We start from the raw sequence: 19,434 nt of genomic DNA on the forward strand, positions 1-19,434 counted from the left end.
ATTCAACAAGATATAATTTAGAAGGACGAAACCTAAGAACCTTAAGCCTGTGAACTCTTTTTGAGGACTTTGACTAACTTTTGACTGCCTGGATCTCTCCTCTTCTTCGTTGGAAAGTTATCATGGGATTCAAGAATTAAGAAGTTTCAGCTGTTCTTTTGTCTTCTACTAATTTTAATAAAATAAATATACATTGAACGGAACTTTTCGGATTTCAACATTGTTCAACCTCTCTCAACATAGATATAATATATAACTACATTTATTATTTTATGTATAAATATGGGGCATGATTCTAATATTGACCCAACAATGGGTATGAAATGGGAAACCATCACCTACAAAAAGTGGCGGAAGAGGGATATATCCCTATACAATGTCCTAAAAAAGGAATCAAAAGGGGCTCGAAAGAGGGCAATAACAAGAAAAATCCTGATACAAAAAGGAAGGATTCAAAGTAAGCCCCTAGTATTATGAAACGAGGGAGAGAGGGCCCAACTAATGAAACCCCTCCTTCAAAGAGGACTTATATTCCTCAAATGCCTGCTGATGACAATAAAGAATATAAAAAAGAAACTAGGCCCCAAAAAAAGCTTTGTTACGCCGACATTGCTAAGGAAGCAAACGAAATTGATATTATAAGAAAGAACAATCACCATATTTCCATCATTGAATGGAACAAAGTTATTAAAATACTTGACACAGACTACGTACCAATCGGATACCTAATTCCAAACTACGAAGGGCGTTGCTATACGAATAAAAGAGCGGTTATTTACGTGAATGATAATGCTTCTGGACAATATGTACGAAAAAGCATAATTGCAAATACACCTCTCCTTACCATCTCATGGGATGAAGCGGAGCGAATAAGGAAACTCAGAAAAGAGAAAAAATACCTCACAGGTTTCGTTCGTGGGGTGACTCGTAACATTGGAGACGAGGTTCTTGATCGCATTATAGCACACCAATTAAGGGTAACGTGGAACTTACAAAATCCGAAATTATTAATTGAATATGCGTAGACCCACTGGCGTTTGAAGGCCTGAAATTAATAGACTTCAATATCAGAATAGCCTCATCCCCCGGGGAGAGCACCCATTATCCAACAAGAGGATGAAGTAGAGGGAGACACCACAAAACCAAATCAAGGAGATGATAATAAATCCAAAACAACTTGTGATATTAATACTGAAGTTAGTAAACAAACTGAGATTGATAGTGGTGACAACAAATCAGTGGATGTTGATGGTACCAATGATGCCAATTGTAGAGGGACTGAAGCTCCCAATAAAGATGACGGACCAAGAGGACAAGCAACACCCTAGCCAATTACGGGAAAAGTCGGTCAGGACCCAAAGACGGAAGTTAAAAACCCAACTAGGAAGAGTCCGAAAAAGCAATCAAAAATAGACAAGTTCTTTGATAGTGCTGCAGAAGAATGGATCAAGCTACAAAAAACACCCAAAAAATAGTGAATAGACATCTTCAGGTCCCACACAGAATCAGCATCATTACCGGTTATAAGTTTAAACCCAAATGTTATTGATGAGTGCACTGAATCACTTAACAATGCTATCAACATGCCATTAGATATTGGGTGTCCAAAAAAAAACTATCAGAGCAAAATTAATTCCCGAATCATTAAAAATACTCATGGAAACTCATTTCCCACAATCAGTACAGTACTCAGTACATCGTCCAGAACATCCATGAAAGTAAATGATTTTAACATAGACTTCTTGGATAGAAACAAGGTCAGGGCCTCCTTTAAATCGTCGCCTTTATCTCAGAACTTTATAAAGGCATCCTCATTACTGGTTATACACCAAGATCCTGGAGAGAAATAAAAGTCATTTTTCTCCCAAAACCAGGTAAAAAAGATCACAGCCCGGCCAAATCCTTCAGACTGATAGCTCATTCGAACTTTATGCTTAAAGGACTTTAGCGGATTTTACACTGAGAAGTTGAAGAAGTTATTCCAACTCTCTACTCACAACATGCCTATACAAGGAGTTCATCAATTGAGACGGCTCTTTGACAAAGGACCGATATCCATAGAAAAATCCATTCATCAACAAAAATGCACACTTATTGTCAGTTTTGATTGCACATGTGCATTTGATTATATACAATTTAATTCAGCTGATGCAGCAATGGAAAAACTCAGTATTCCAGAGTATATGAGATCTTGGTACAAAAATTTACTAAGTACGTACGGTTGCAGCCAAGCTTAATGGCGAAAAAGTTTGTGTAAATCCATCCCGTTGGAGCCCACAAGGGGGTGATCTGTCGCCAGTCGTTTGGAATATGATTATGGATAGTTTACTTAATAAATTTTTAACAGGAGCAATCAAGGTCTTTGGCTACGCTGACGTTATCCTCCTTTTAATTAGTGGATAACATCCCAACACCCTTTTCAATGCACTGCAAAGGGCAATAAATACTGTTATTGAATTGGGAAAAAGAAAATGGTCTTACCTTTAACCCACCTTTTCCATTTTTGCCCTTTTCTAGCCCACCTATGCAAGTAGAAATATATAAGTTCAACATGAAATGTCTGTATTGAAGAACTCCTAAGTGCAGACCATCTCATCAATAGATACCCCGCCCTATTTTACAAGAGGCATCATGCAATTAATGAGGAAAACGAAGACTTTTATATTTTAAAATTCATGACATGTATAAAAATAAAAAATATTATTGAACAAAATTTTAATGTAAACTAGATTTTAGAATCTGAATACCCCGCTGAGTGGTCGTGTTCATTGCCTTATATTTGTAAAATTTAATTTTATGTATGTATGGCAAGCAGTAATAAATTTTAAACTAACTAACAAGATATAATTTATAAATAAACAATCGAATTTCAACAAAATTAATACTATAAATAGATGTGTGTCTGAGCTCTCATAATCATTAATGTAGCCCCCCCCAGACTGCAAACTGCTGCCAAGAGTCCGCTGCACACTGCAGGTCTTCCTCTTGACATGCACCCAAAATGTGTAGTCGAGGACTTGGTATCAGGGCTGTAGGGGGTCAAAAGTGTCAAAAAAAAAAAGTTCATAAGAACTCAAAACGGAACGAAAGAGATGGGATGGATTTCTTGAATGATTATGATGATTCTTGAGTAATGATACTGGTGTCAAAAGTGGCCTCTCCAACCTCACAAGGCTATTTCCACCCACTTTTTTGATAGCCTTCTGGGCAATCTGTTGTGACACCCCGAGATCTCTTGCGTAGGACCTCATGGACTTGAGGGGATTGGTCTGGGAAGTTTTCTTTAACTCCTCTGCGTCCAGTTTAGCCTTTTTGACAGAGATCTTCTTCTTCCTCGGACTTGCTCACGGTGGTCCTGGAGACGCCCAACTCCTCGGAGTGCGCGAATATAAATTCGTCGATCACGATTCAGTATCATTTTCTCAAAAGCTCTCAATTTTGTTTTGTTTTGTAACTGGTTGTTTATGCTTTAAAATATATCGAATTAGGAATGAATTTCAAACAGTCAACCTTCATTAATTATTGAATTAGTAAGTGTTTGGATTTCAATGGACCACCCGGTATATTCTATATTAGGTATAGCCTGCATAAGTATTTTAATTTACCTACATTCATAAGTACGTAGAGAGCCTTATTTGTATAAGTAAATGGTCAAAAAACAAAAGATATTTTATAGCCCTGTAATAACGTAGAACATACTACATATATGTATTATGTTCACAGTACATAATACATATATGTAGTAAACAGTCTTAAAAGGATTTTAATTGAAGACTTTATCTCAGTATATATAGGTACATGTATTAGAGCGGTTTGATTTTCAACTTTTTTCAATTTTCGATTAAATATAGTGCAGAAAAGTTGTAATAAGCTTTGAAAATTATCTATGCAAAAATTCCATTATCATTCGAGGTCATTTTTAGGTGGATCATCTCGATCAAATTATGAAAAAAGGCAAAAATAATTCATTTAGTGAATATAGATAAAAAAAAAGACATTTTATTGTAATTTTATCTTGAATAATTTTGATAGACATTTTTCTAACCTATAAAAAATATTAAAAAAAGTTTTGTTCTAAAATTGTCCTATGGAAAAAAAAAGAGAAAATCAACTAAAATTTTATTCTTCACGAATAGTGCGTATTACTATTTTTACATTTTCAGAAAGGAATGGTGAAATTTTCCATAGGGTTACTTTAAAGAAAAACTTCATAAATATTTTTTATAGGTTAGAATAGAGTCTATCATCCTTGATTTATGTTAAATAAGGATTAATGCTATATTTTAATAATTATTGACGGAATGAATAACTGTTTTCTCCTTTAATCTTTGAACTAGATCTGCTACCTAAGATTACATCGTAGGAAAAGGAAATTTTGCTATAGATTATTTCCTCACCAAACTACATTGTTTTCGAAATAGCCATAATCGAAATTCTAAAAAAGTTGACAACAAACCGCTCTAGTAAGCTTTATATTTGGTATGAGGCACTGAAAAATTGTTTTCTATTTCGTAATATATGTATGTATATGCAAGGAACCTCCAAGATATTTTTGAATCCTTCATTATATGTATATACAAATAAGGGTATATACATGGTAGACTCTAAATACTATAGAAAAACTAACTTCAAATTAAACATACAAATATAACTCATAAAAATTTAGAGATCTCATAGTAAAAAAAAAATTGTGATAAATGATTAATTGTCAACAAAGTTTGCTCAAAACATTTGTTGGTCAAGTTTCAAATACGAGAGAAAAGAAAAGTAAAGAGATGCAAGAAACTTCTCAGTTTGTTTAAGTCTGACACGTCGTATTTTCTATTGAGGCTCTATTCAACCTCACAAAAAATTCAATGAAGATGTCTCGTGCCTACTGCATTTTCTAAATGACAAAAGACTGCTGTAGTTTCTGTTTTTTTTTTTTTTTTTTTTTTTTTTTTTTTTTTTTTTTGCAAATTATTGTTATGATATTAAATTTTGTAATTTGTGCTTACGAAATTTCGTCACATAATGCTCTTAAATTTAATGGGAACTAATTCTGGACCTCCCGTATATAAGTCATGATTCTGACTCGAACTGCGTATAAGTCTAATTAAACTGAGACTTGGGCTCTATGTTGGAAATTCAGGCTAGAATATGAAAAATAAAATGCTTGATATTTACAAACATCCCTTATTTTTAGTATTGATGCACTACTGATTTAGCTGAAGAGTAAATAATAATTGGTTTTTCATTTTAAAAGTGTATTTGCCTCTAAAATATAAAATTTAGGTAGCAATATTTATAAATTTAATTACAATTTTTGAAGCAGAAATTTTTCAGAATTTCACACAAAAACGAATTACAGATTCAAAATCAGGTTTTCAAGCACAGATAGATTTTTATATTTGCTTTGTTGCCATGTGTTATCTTTTTCTATGATTTAATTTTAATATTGATAATGAGTGCTTAGAACTCGGGTTTAACTCACTAACAGAACTTAGATTGACCTTAATTGGCATTATCTAATTTCTAATTCGACTTGGATTTGAAGTGAAAAGACTCAGATTTCGGTCTTAAACATATGTATTTATACATATACAGTCGTCCCTCAAATATGTATCTGAGTCTTACAATTGCATATTTTGGCCATAAAATGACACTTTACATATATAATGTCTATATCAGGGGATTTGAGGCTTAATAAAGCAATGTCAGTCCCATAGGTGGTGTTTTTGTCCAGCATTTTTTTATAATTTAGATTTATATATATATCTAAATCTCCAATAACTATTGTTCAGTAATAATTGAGTTTTCTTCAAATAGTGATGTTTTTTTTGTTACTTTGATGAAGATTATATGAACCGTATTCATGTTGCAGTGAAACCCCACTTTTTTTTATGTTTTGGAATAACCTGTTCCCTTTATTGTACTACAGTCCTTGGTCCTACAGAATGGTCCATTAAAGTCTGAACATTTAGAATTTTAAACATCAACGATATATAATTTATTAATAAACAATATAATTTCAACAAAATTAATACAGACGTGGGTCTGAGCTCTCTTAATCATTAATGTTGCCGCCCTTAGCGGCCATGATGGCTACCAGGTGGTTGTGGAAGGCCAGACACCACTGCAGATGTATTTGTCTATCATGGCGTCCCAGTCATGGATGACGGAGGCTTTGAGGGCCTCGTTATTTGAATAACGGACACAAAAGGCCTTTCCCAACGACATGCACCCAAAAAGTGTCGTTGGGGATTGTTTCAGGGCTGTAGGGGGCCCAAAAGTGTCAGTAAAGAGTCCAAAAGAGTCCTGCAAAGGAGGAAATGGGTTTCTTCTTTCATTCCTAGTGTCAAAAGTGGTCTCTCCATCCTCACAAGGTTGTTTTTTGATATTTTTCTTTCTTCCCTCTTCTTGGTCCAGTTTGGGCTTATTGTCAGAGCCTTTCTTCCTCTCCAACGTTTCAGACTTGCTGACGGAATAGACGCCCAACTGCTTGGAGTGCGCCAATGGAAATTCGTGGATCACGTTCAGGAGTTATTCTCTCGACCTTGGAATGATATTACTTTATTATTTTTCAACGAAGGAGATGGATTTACTGTATTTCTGTTGTCACAAGTGGTCTCTCCACCCACTAATTTGATAGCTCTTTGGAGAGTCTGGTGTTAAGCCCAGATATATCTTTTATGTACTTGAAGTGATTGTCCCGAGCTGTTTTCTTCTCCCCGCTTCCAGTTTTACCATTCCCAGCCCTTCTTCCTCGACGACGTCAGACGGTAGTCTTGGAGACGTGCAAATTCCTGGAGTGGGGAATGGAAATTCGTTGATCACGTTCAAGCGTTATTTTCTCGACTTTTACGTAATCAAGAGAGCTCATGTTTGTTTTGTTTTCTAACTAATTGTTTATGCTTGAATATATATTAGTTTCAATCACTCAACCTGAATTAGTAAGAGTTCAGATTTCAATGGACAACTCGTTAGATAGGCCCAACAAAACATCACATATGAGTAAGAACAAATTCATCAGAAATAAATCCAGATTTCGTAGCAGTAAAGACTCGTGTATAACTAAGACAAATTAGACATGTTTTCATGTAAAAAATATCCTATGATATTTGCAAATTTTTCAAGCACATAAATCTTACTGACATTTATGTTACACTAACAGAAATGCGTAAGTGTGTCAAAGCAAACTGATAAATATATAAAATAAGAACTTGAGTATAATATAAAAGACATGGCTAGGTACCTTCGTCCCTCCCATTCAATTAAGTCTAAACAAGTGAAGCACTATCAATAATGGGACCCACTTTTTTTTACTGGAGTACTATCAAACTTTTGAAGAAAATTATCATTATTTTTAGCGATGATTTTTTTTTTTTTTTTTCAGTTGGCAATCGAAACAGTTTTTATCAATATTCTTTAGTTATTAAGGAGAGAAGTATCATAAAGAGACTACAAATATGTACATGAAAGAGTAACACACAAGAGCTCTTGTGGAGTTATAACTAAGGGTAAGTCCTTCTCGGAGTCAGAATAGAATTTAAGATAGACATTGAAGTAATTCCCTCCTAGGTTCATGTGTGTTTCCTCTTTCCTCCCATAGCTGCTTGTAGCTGATTCAATGAAACATCTCCTCCCATACATTCTTTAAATTATCAGGGTTATCCTGTTAATTTTCGATTTTTTTTTATAAACCGTAAAATGCTTAATATTTACAACTCCTTGAATCACTACCAATTTATCGTAGAAGCTATCTACCTTATAAGCTTATGAATATCACTGAATCAATTATAAATTCTTCAAAAGAAATAATTGATTGTAAATATTAATTTTTTATCAAATAAAACCAGGGTGTAGATGTGTAATCCAATCAATAAATACCTACATTGTTAATTAATTTTGTAACTAATTATACTTTTGAGGTTCACCGATAAAGGAGCCTGATTTTAATTATATTAATTTATGAGTATGGAAATGAAGCTCAGTTAAAGAGAAGATTTCTCAGTTTGAATTCAATCATCATCATATAAAAATAAGGTTGAAAATATATATTTATTCAGTATGACCTTGAAAAATAAGTTGAGTTTATTCAGTGATGTTCCCACAGAGCATGAAGCTCCTAGTGAGAAGATAGGAATCAAAAGGCAATAAATAAATATATTCAAAATTTGATACTATGGACTGATCTGTTTATTTATCGGTATATAAAATCCCACTTATACTTTATTCTTTTCTCAGCTTTCGATTTTTTTATTAGGCAGACCTCCTAACAGTGTCCTGAAGGTTAATTTGTGCAACTTGAATGAGTTATTGATAAGTTGTCCTTGTTATTAATATAACTCTCATTCCTTCTATTTTACTTAAAATCCGTCCCATATCTTAAAATGACCTCTACATTGCATTATTATCATTAATATTAAATTAAAGTGGAATTTCTTCATAAAAATCTTAGTATATTTCATGGATGATAATGCTATGCCACTAAACTTAATTATAGTAACGATATATTATTCTTCTAAAAATAGGATATTAATAACTTAGGAGCACGCAATAGGGGTGGAATAGGGTGGGCATGGCACTCTACTTTTTGAGAATTATAATCCAGTAGAAAAAAATATATTATTTAAAAAAATAAAAGTTTTGATATAACCTACCAACTTTCACAAATAGTTTATGGAGACTGTAACTTTAGGACAATTAATGTTAATTTCCTCATTAATATAGGAAGGCTTAGTGACAATGTTTTGAAAGTCTGGTTCAGCCATTCTTTGTACATAAACAAACTAAAACAAACATTTTCCGTCTTCTCCTCATCATAAATGAGCAAGAACCCATAGGGCAACGCATCTCAGATCTCCTACATGGTGAAGTTTGAGGTAATGAAGATTATGGACATTGTGAAGTGCTCAAGGAGCCTGATTTTCAAGGTGGTCAAAATGAAAAATGATGGAGGAAACCTCTCCAGGAAAGGAGGAAGTAGAGGGTACAATTTAAAGAAGGATCTGGAGTTCCTGTCCAGCTTGTAGTAGAAGATATAGGAGGACCCCACAAAATCGATAAATCGCCTCGCCAACGAGTTATCTGTGGCTGCCAGGAACAATCAGGAGGGTCTTGAAGGGCTACTTGGGATTACTCGAAAGCCCCCCGCCACCTTCTGAAAAAAATTATGAAGGCCAGAAGGATCTAGAGTCCACAATTTGCTGTCCAACTTTGTATATTGATGATGGCTTCACTAACTCATATGACGCAATTTAGAAAATATTTTTGCTGGTGCGTCTTTTGTATACGATTCCCACGCAACTTTTAGGTTTAGAACGAGACTAGAAGGAATATCCCATACGCACAGGCTTAGATTCCTCTTTCGTGTCATTATTAAACTTCCCATTCGACTTGGATTCGAAGTGAAAAGACTCAAACTCGGGTCTTAAATATACGTATGCAGAATACGAGGGTATTTTGAAAAGTCCGTACAAAGTCCGAGAAATGGCTCTATTGGTGCGTATCGAGGTTATGTTTAGTTAGTAGCTTCTCTTGGACGACCACACAATAACTTTCAACCAAATTTGTTTGGTAATTGTTTGAATTGAGCAATCGACAAGAAAGATAATGATGATTGTTTTTTGGATTCCCAAGGAATAATCCCCATCGACTATCTGGAAAAGTGTAAAACTATTACAGGGGCATATGATTTATCTTTATTGGAACGTTTGCAATTCAAGAAAAAAGCCCACGATTGGCCTACAAAAAATTTATTTTCCATCACAACTGTGCACCAGCTCACACCTCTGCAGTTGTGGTCGCAAAATTAATGGAAATAGGGTTCCAACTCGATATTGCCCACAGCACTAGCAATCTCACAGACTATCACTCTTCTATCATACATCACCATATCATAGATTTTATCAATGATTTCTAGAGTAGTAAGCTCAACAAGTCGTCCAGAACGTTCAACCTCACTTATGCCCATATAACTACTCCGAAAATTCTGAATCCACTTATAAGCTGTTATAATCGAAAGTGCAGAGTCCCCATAATGTGTATCAAGCTTCTTTTTAGTCTCCTGAGGGGTTTCACCTTTCATTAAGTAATATTTAATCAACAAACGAAATTTCTTTTCCCTCATTTTTTGAAAATTTCTCCACTTCCTCGATTCAAACAAATGCCAAACAGAAAGAAATAGACTGATCTGGCTAAGAGTTGGTGTGTATTCTTACAAGAGATGCTAATAACTAAAAATAGCATCTATACGCGCCAGTAGTGCCATGACTCCGGACTTTCCACGGACTTTTCAAACGGCCATCGTACAAATAGCTGAGTAGTACAATTACATGTTTCGGCCACAGTATTACACTTTAAATATATATTGTTTAGATCAGTGGAATTTTCATTTACATTTTTTGAAATAATAGAAACTAGTATAAGAGGAAAGATTGCGAGACTTTTTCCCCGATAGTAAAGGCTATTAAATTCTTTATTTATTTTATTTCTATGAAAAAACCATTCAAGTGTAATCTTGTTTAAGGCTCCATAAATTGTAATTATAAGTTTGTTTTGTTTCTATTGCTCGTTTGAAGTTCAGCATCATTAATGAAAGTAATTACATGCAATCGTTCCTAATGTAAACTGCAACATATATCGTCATTAAAAAGTTGTATTACAAACATCATGTGGCTTATATGGAAATAAATTAAATTTTAACAGATGGAATTAAGAACAACAGCACAATATTTAATACGAGGTCTGGACAAAAATATTTCGTTATTTTCCCATTCCAAATGGAATTCTCATTTAATTCTAAATTTTATGAGGTACCATATGAACACATTTCCATAGAGTACCTCAGCTCTGACATTGAGCACGTCACAGTCTGTTTTAAGCTCGACAATACATATACCGGGTGATTAAAAACAAGTTTTTAATCATCCAGTATATATGTTTTTTGAAGAAAAAAAAAATCCATAGCGTGTATACAGAGTGCACTGTTTTTTTTAAACATAAAATACTAGATGTGAAATGTAATGATGTTTACTAACAAGTGTTTGTAGGTAAAGCACATGCAGTGAGCACCCTAGAGAAATTAATCTACTACGGGAAGACCCGCTATTTAGGATTATATTTGAACACTAATAAGAAATTATTCAGCCATTTTCTTTAGGCTCTTAGAGATAGATCAATAAAAAAAAACACTATAAAATGACACCTGTCCTACCAGTCATAATACTAATTTCGTCATTTGAGTCGCTGAAGTTACATCACAATTCATAGTCTCTTCCAAAAAGTCAAGATACCTGAGGTTAAAAGAAGGAGATGTGAGACTAGGACATATGATTATACCTTCTAGCAATCATTCATTATTTTCTTAGCTATTATATACTTCCATCCTAGCTATGAATGAAGAAAATAAAAAGATAGCTAGTACGGTAGCACTGAAAGATCGATGTATCGGTCCTTAAGACCGCTAAATGGTAATAAAGATCGGAGTAGGAAAGCAGTTTCATGACAGATCCAACACCAATTATAATCAAAAATCACTCATTGGACCGATCCAACATTAGTCAGTAAACTTCACATGTGCAAGCAAATATATTAAGATCAAAGAGAACAGGCTAAAAAGATCAAGAAATGTTTATTCAATACATACGTATTCAGAAATAAGGATGGACTGACTCTCTCAAAGAAAGGATGGTAATAGAAAATGGGCATATTATAAGTAAATAAAAAGTTAATGGCCATGGTTTTACGACTGCACGAGAATAGATGAATATTTTGTTTTCTTATTCTTAATAGTCATAAAACAATGTAGGTATATGTATAAACATGCATGCAACGATGCTAACTACCTATTTAAACAATTTAATGATACTTTATACCCATACGGATACCACTGTGTAACTAGATAGTACCCTCTTGTACATCAATTAAGTTATTATATATAATTATGCCATATACTTGTATCTAGACATTTGTATGTATATTTTAACAAGTGATTAAAAATTACTTCCAGTGTATAATTCATGAAAATATTTGCACCAAGGATGCCCAATATAAGGAATACTCTATACATGGAACACGTAATCTTTCTTACCTTCCTGTTTTTGGCCAACTAAATTATATTTTTGTATTATTAGAAAATCATCCCGCTCTGCCAGATAGTGGCCTTATAATTAGGTTCGCCTTTCTAAATAATTTTAAATAAGACCTGTTTTTCCTATAGACCGGTCTAACCCAATTTTTTTTATAAGCCCGGTTCGGATAGACCTTTATATTCTCCTAACTCAAATTTCATTAATATAGTTATGTTTTCATTTATTTTAAATTTATCTATGATAAAAAATAAAATATCGTATTTTGCAATACCCCATTACATTGGTTCCATAGATTCATATATCAAACTACTTTAATATTTCAGAGTTAGAAACAATCAATTTACTATTTCTGCCAGTAAATAATATACTTGATTAACATAATGCTTTCTGGATTTTTAAATGAAATGCCGACCTAATACAAAACCCGGACGGATAGAATCCAAACTAAACCTGCTATTGCTTTTTATTTGTGACTAAAAGTTTAAATCTTTTTATTTTGAATATATACAGGGTTGATCTTATCTAGTGGTATACATTTTATCATTTTCAATTCTGAATGATATTGGATGAAAAACACGGAGGAGGACAACAATCAATCTTATCTGTTAACAAAACAAGCTGAGACGGTTGGAAAGAGCAAAGAAAATTATAAATTTGCTAAAGGCCAATAAAAATTCGAGCAAAGTTTTGTTTGTTCTTTTCTGATGAAAATTTTCCCCGTTGATGCCACTATGAATAAGCAAAACAACGGCTACATCACAACCAAACATCCAGACAAAGTTGTAGCTTCAGTGACTCAAATGTCTTAAGACAAAAAACCCAGCAGCCAGCACAAGCGAAGTCTGCCCTATCATTTTTGTGAAGAGGAAGGAGCGGATTAATGCAGATACTTTCATCGAACTTCTGGATAAGGAAGTGCTACCTTGGCCAGAGAAAAGTTCGGGGACAACTTTGTTTCCACTCAAAAACGTAGCTCCGTGTCATCGCGCCGCTGAGATCAGGCCTTTCTGAGAAACTGCTTTCCGGTTGTTTATTTTACCTCAACATGTGGCTATCCTCCTCAGACAGACGCAAGCACGATGGACTATTCTATCTAGGCAAGTCTAGAGGAGATGTTTTTGTGCTACTCCTAATAGGAGTGTCCAGCCTCTAGAGGCTTCCAATAAGAAAAAGTAGAGCAAGCCTGAGTCTGATAAAGTAATGGTCTGCTAGTAAGTAATGATATACCACTTATTGAGGGAAGTATTAGAGCTAAGGGCTCACATATATAATTAAAGTTGTACAAAGTACTATTTTTAGATGACTTTGAACATAAATGTCCTCACAAAACCTCTCGTTTACATTTTACCATTGGAAAAATTAAAAAAGAAATGGGCAGCACTAGATAAGATCAACCAAAAGAGATTGGACATCCCTGATCCATGTAAACAAAAAGAGAATTTCTTAAATACCACGACAACAACCTTCCTTTTCCTTCATGTTTTGTTTTCATATGTAAAGACATAAAATTAATTAAACTTGAAAAAAGATAAACGATTTTATAATTGTCCTTATAAAAATGTTTTTATGATGCGTTTTCTAATAAAGAGGTACAGGTTATGTAATTTTTAATATCCCTGTATAAAATGGGAAAATAAGTTATTTTTATTTTTTAAATTTCAATTAAATGAGAATTGGTAGATGTACATAAAATTAATTACATGTAAATACAGCGGTATCATAGTTCATTCCAGAATTGTACTCGATAAATGATTTGTTTAAGATGATAAAATCCTTGCAAGGAATTATCTTTTTCCATCTCAATGTACTGGTTGGGCAATTGAAATCTGAACTCTTACTAATTCAATAATTAATAAAGGTTGAGTGATTGAAATTTATTCATATTACCCTATTTTAAAGCATAGACAATTAGTTACCAAAAAAAACCTGAGCTCTCTAACTTAAGTTCAAGTCTAGAAAATTTCACTTCAACGTGATTGACGAATTTCCATTCCCGCACTCCAAGCCGTTGGCTGTCTCCAGGATCACCGTCTACGACGTCAGCTATTTCGAAAGTTAGAGAGGAAGAAGGTATCTATCAAAAAGGCCAAACTAGCCTGGATGAGTTTGGTTTTTTTTTTTTAATTTATTGATATTTATTTAATATATATTACATAAATATACACCTATTCAATATTATTGATAAAATTATGTACTTTCTATAAGAAAAAATTACAGATTGTGAATCTACATTCTTAGATAAATATATTGAAATATATAATCTCGCGTGTGATGATTGATGTGATTTCTCACCTTCCCACGCGCTCGTAAAGAGACGAGGTGAATAATGTAAAATTATAATAATAATACTAAAATACACCAAGAGAGATTAATATATATAAAATCAAATATCTTACCTCTTTCTTTCCTAGATGAACTAGTTGTAGAGCCCTACTGTTTAATAACATTGGATCCATCGTTTTTAAAAGAGTCCACCTCCATTAAAATCTTTTGACTAATTTTCCAATCCCAACTGGCACGGGTTGATCGTTTACTCTTGCCGCATATATTATCCCCTGAACTTTGCCTAGGATAAACTCGGTCTTTAGAGCCTCCTCCATATTTACTGACGTCGAGACCTGCCAGTTGGAAGGAGTCAACCTTTTCTTATAATGGAGGCAGATCTAAGCCTATACTACTCTCACCACAGGGGCGATACGAGTGCAAAAATACAAGAGGTGGAAGGAAGTTTCGATTATAGTTCCACAAAAATGACACATCCACTCCTCAGGAGTATCTCGACTCTTGTTGGTAAAGATAAACGATGTTGCTAATCTATATCTAAACCATTTTTGTTTTGTGTCGCAAAAAGGATTTTGGAATACCACGCCCGGACTCACATTTGAAGAGTTCCAGTCTAGACCAAGCATCTCCTTTCTTCTACTCACGAGTACTTCGGGGTAAGTACGTCTTAGACTCTTGAATACGGCTTTTCTGATTTTTCAGAAAGGTCACAGCAAAGAAGAATGGAATCGGAGGCCCGTTTGACACATGGCCCCCAGGCTGTGAGAAACTTATTCGAGCCCTCCATAATAATATAAAGTGCTTCAAATCCACTTCCTTTGCAGAGGAATTGACAGGTTGAATATAGGTCGACCTCCAAGGCAAACTCATCTCTACTCCTCAGTCTCGGGTTAAAATTTAATGGCTCTTTAGGGCCGAGAAAAGGAAGTACAGAATTGAAAATACCGGCCCATGATGATCTCATGTCTCACCAATACGATCCGCAATTTTTAGTAACTGAAAGGAGTTCCGTTGGCCGTTTTTAGTAACTTCTACAAACTTTTCTTTAGTTATTTTAGTCCAGAAATCTTCACAGTCAAGGAGTCTTTTGATCTATGAGAAGTTTAATGTTTGCCACATAGACTTAATGTCTAGAGATCCAAGTCCCCAGCCATTTGTCGGAATATTAACTCTATTTCTTGCTATGTACGGCCTCGAAAGCTTCCAAAATAGATCGTTCCTAATCTTAAATACTTCATCACACAGTTCGACTGAGAATGGGATGTGCCTCATTAGATGAAAAACTTTTGGAAGGACGTTAATGTTCCATACTAACATTGCTTCGTATCTAGAGAGGGGAGTGATCCTATAAATCATGATACTTCTTTGGAGGATATTAATTATTGTATTTTCGTTCTTGCTTCTAGCCTCATGGTTGGACAAAGCACATTATTCTAAGTAGAAAGATTGACGTAACAAGCACTAAGTTACCAATGTGTGGCCTCAGGAATTCTTCAAAGTTGGACAAAATTTCTATCTTCCTAAGATTATTCGTAAGTCCCGACTTCCTCCAGAAAATCTGGAGCACCTCCATGGAAGAATTAATAGATTTCTGCAAGTCATTTTCACAAGTTGTAAGAAATACAGTAAGGTCGTCTGCATACAGCAAACATTTTAACTACATGTTTCTAATTTTTAGGCCTTCAATGCTCGAATCATTTATGAGCATCTCGTATATTCTGTTCATTGATATGATGAAGAGGGATTGTGAAATTAGATTACCATACCGAGCTCCCCTTCCGATCCAAAATTTTGTTAAGCTACTCGCTCCTGTTAAATAAAACTTCGACGAAGAACTTCACAGAATTACTCACACCCTTTTTTACGAAACCACTAGGTAAGTCATACCTAAAAAGTTGCTCTATTATGAACTTATAAGACAAAGGCTTTTTCGAAATCCCCCAGACGGAGGAGTTAAAGAAAGCAGCCCAGTCTAATTCCCACAAGTGCATGATGGCCATGCAAAAGATATCGGGGTTTCACGGATCAGACAGCCCACAGAACTAGTGTGTGGAAAGAGGCTTGTGAGGGAGAAGATGCCACTTTTGACACCAGCAATGAAAGACACATTCCCTCCGTTGCAAGACCCTTTTGAATGAGTTATAAACTCTTTTTGACCCTTTTGCCCCACCTACAGCCCTCATGCCAACCTCTCGACATGTCGAAGGGAGGGCCTGCAGTGTCTGTCAACCAAACAACGAGGCATTCAAACCTACATTTAGCCAGCAATAGGACGGCATTACAGAAGACTACATCTGCAGCGGGTACCAGGCATTCCGCCACCGGAAAGCCATCATTGCCGCTGAAGGTGGCTGCATTCATAATTAAGATAGTTTATGACACATATCTATTGATGGTATTAATTTGGTTGAAATTATGTTGCTAGTTGATAAATTATATCTTGTTAAAATTTAAAATACCAAGTGTTCAGATTTTAATAGATCACTCTTTATATGATTATGTGTTAATTATTATAATTTTTTCTCCTTCGCTCTATCGTGTAACTGGAACTCTTGTAAAGGAATAAATATTTTTTAATACAGATTTGTAAATCAGACATTTTTACAATTAATTAACTCTATCGTTATTATTAATTATCCAATTTTAGATTATGATTGCATTTCTTAAAGAAACTTATTCTTAATTTTTTTTTCTTCAATGTTACCTCGAAAAAATATGCAAACTCTTGTATCAACTTTTTATAAGATAAAGTTTTAGATTAAAATTAAAAAAAAAAAATACAAAAAACAAAGTTTCAACTTTTTGCTACGAAACTATCTTTGATTTTTAAGGTTTTTAATGTCACTCTAACAAGAAATACAATAAATGGTTATATAAGATTTGATTTTTTCGAACAGGATTCGGTAAAAAAAATAGCTTATTTAGAATATAAAAATTTATACTGTATTGATCAACTAACTGGGTTCAATATTTTTTTTTCATGGTGTAAAACTTCATACAAGTTGGCTTTTGAGTGATGTGTATATATGCGTTGGTAAAACTAAGTAATTGCTTAGAAAATAAAGTTTTCTTATATTTAAGGTTGTTTTATTGTGACGCCTGTTTCATTTTGATTATTTAAAATGACGTTATACACAAAGCTTAAATTCCAGTATATTCCACCATGAGAATAAATTCAATCCGTGGTACGAGACACAACTTATCATTCAAGTTATATCTATAAAGTAATCATATGTGTACATAGTATAACCATTTGTACGTGATAGTGATTTCATGACAGCCTTGGCATTTAACAAATGATGTGAAATATTACGTACAGATACGTGAAATGTTTTTTTTATTTGTCTTTGTAAAAAAAATCCCTGTAAGATAAATTGATTATTTCTTAACAGACATCTGAAACATCAAAAATGTTTAGAACTGTGTACATATGAGTCAACAGTTTAGATACATATATTTTGCTTACATACTTTTTCCTTCCATTGATGAATTTGAACTAAATAATTTGATCTAATGACTTTTAATCCCATAAAACACTCCCCCCTCTTTTCTAAATACATTTATAACCTCCATCATCGGATAATACTGTAATTTGATAGCATTATCTATATAGAAGTAATTGTGTAGCAACATAACCTTTTTCTTAAATGTAATAATAGGATAGAATCACAGATGGTTAAACTTACCGTTCTCTCTCGATGATCCCTCCATAAAAACAACATCGTGATCGGCTATAAAGCTCTCGGTTAGCTCTTCATCTTCATTATACGACATGTCAGTATGTTTATTGTTATGATGAAATATATTATTTGCAGCTATAAAGAAACAGCTGATTTTCAGCTTTCTAACCAACTAGTAAGAAGCAGGAACCTTCCTTTCCCTCTGACGTAATAATCCTTCTCTTTTTGATTTAGTTACTCATCGTTATGCAAGAGCGCCAAAATTTGTGTAGCATTGTAGTTTTTGGTACGAAATTGGAATGAGAATACGCGGATTGATGGTTTGGTTCTTTTTGTACAATATACAAATATGAACATAAGAGAATAAAATAATATTTATTATGAAGAAAACCTCAAATTCTAAAGAAAAGAGCTTGCTTAGTAGTAACTATTCTACAAAAAAAAAAATCGTAGACACTAACGTGATTTTTCGTTCCTCACCACCACACCACAAGGAACTAAATACAAAATAAGTATACTACATTCAACTACAAGGAAGATCATTTTCTCTATATACATACAAATTTGTGAGCGTATGTAGAACGTGCAATACGCTGTTTTTGAGTCGAGTGCGAGTGATCGTTACTTCTAATTTTCATTTGTTTTTAAACATAGTATGTTTACTTTTTACGGTACGAGTGTTTTGTATACATATTAGAACATGCAAAAAAAAATTGTAGAGAGATTTAAAGATTGATTAATAGACGCGAGAAACAAGTAAGTTATTGCATTATAAATAATGTTGGACCGGTTTAAAAAGACTGCAGTCAAGTTCTAAGAAAATTAGTGAGTCCTAAAGCCTCGTTACCTTTATTGTATTACGCAACCTTGCTTCTGAAAAGAAACATAATAGGCCTTTAGCCCAAAATCATGGGGTAGTTAGTAGTGTTGAGTTTCAGTCTGGAAATCGTAGACCGGGTCTGAGACCGTTATATTTTTTGTTGGACTGAATTAGTTCGGTCCAACAAAAAGCTCGGACCGGTCTCATAAAAAAAAGTTGTCTGAACACCACTTTTGTACCTTTTTTGGAGTGGTGAGCAGGGGCACCATCCTGCTGGAAAATAGCTCTTGATGTGTCAGACAACATTTTCCTCTTCAAAGGAGGTCCAGTTTCTTCAGTATGAGACAAAGCTGACATCAGAGACTTGCTGAGGATCTCTGTTACGTAGTACTCTGCCGTCACAGTTTTGTGGAATCAAGTGAAGATCTGACACTGCCTCGTGGCTGATAACGGCCCAAACCAGAATTTTCAGAGGAAATTTCACAGTAGGAATGGGTTCCACATCTGCCTTATCCTTGCAAAACCCCGATCTGTTTCGGGATTTGGGGCACGAAATAGCTCAAATGAACTTTCATCA

General features: G+C 34.1%; 1 protein-coding gene across 1 annotated transcript in view; it reads right to left on the minus strand.

Annotated features, from left to right (window-relative positions):
• LOC121120106 (sodium-independent sulfate anion transporter) overlaps nucleotides 1–18,556 on the minus strand; it is a 32,327-nt gene extending 13,771 nt beyond the window's left edge. Inside the window, exon 1 of the mRNA XM_071889374.1 lies at nucleotides 18,044–18,556. Coding sequence (XP_071745475.1) covers nucleotides 18,044–18,131 — 88 coding nt within the window. The 5' untranslated portion in view covers nucleotides 18,132–18,556. The remainder of the gene's footprint in view (nucleotides 1–18,043) is intronic.
• Nucleotides 18,557–19,434: the final 878 nt, after the last annotated feature.

Source organism: Lepeophtheirus salmonis, chromosome 6, assembly GCF_016086655.4.
Source record: "Lepeophtheirus salmonis chromosome 6, UVic_Lsal_1.4, whole genome shotgun sequence".
In the NCBI taxonomy this organism is placed as follows: Eukaryota; Metazoa; Arthropoda; class Copepoda; order Siphonostomatoida; family Caligidae; genus Lepeophtheirus; species Lepeophtheirus salmonis.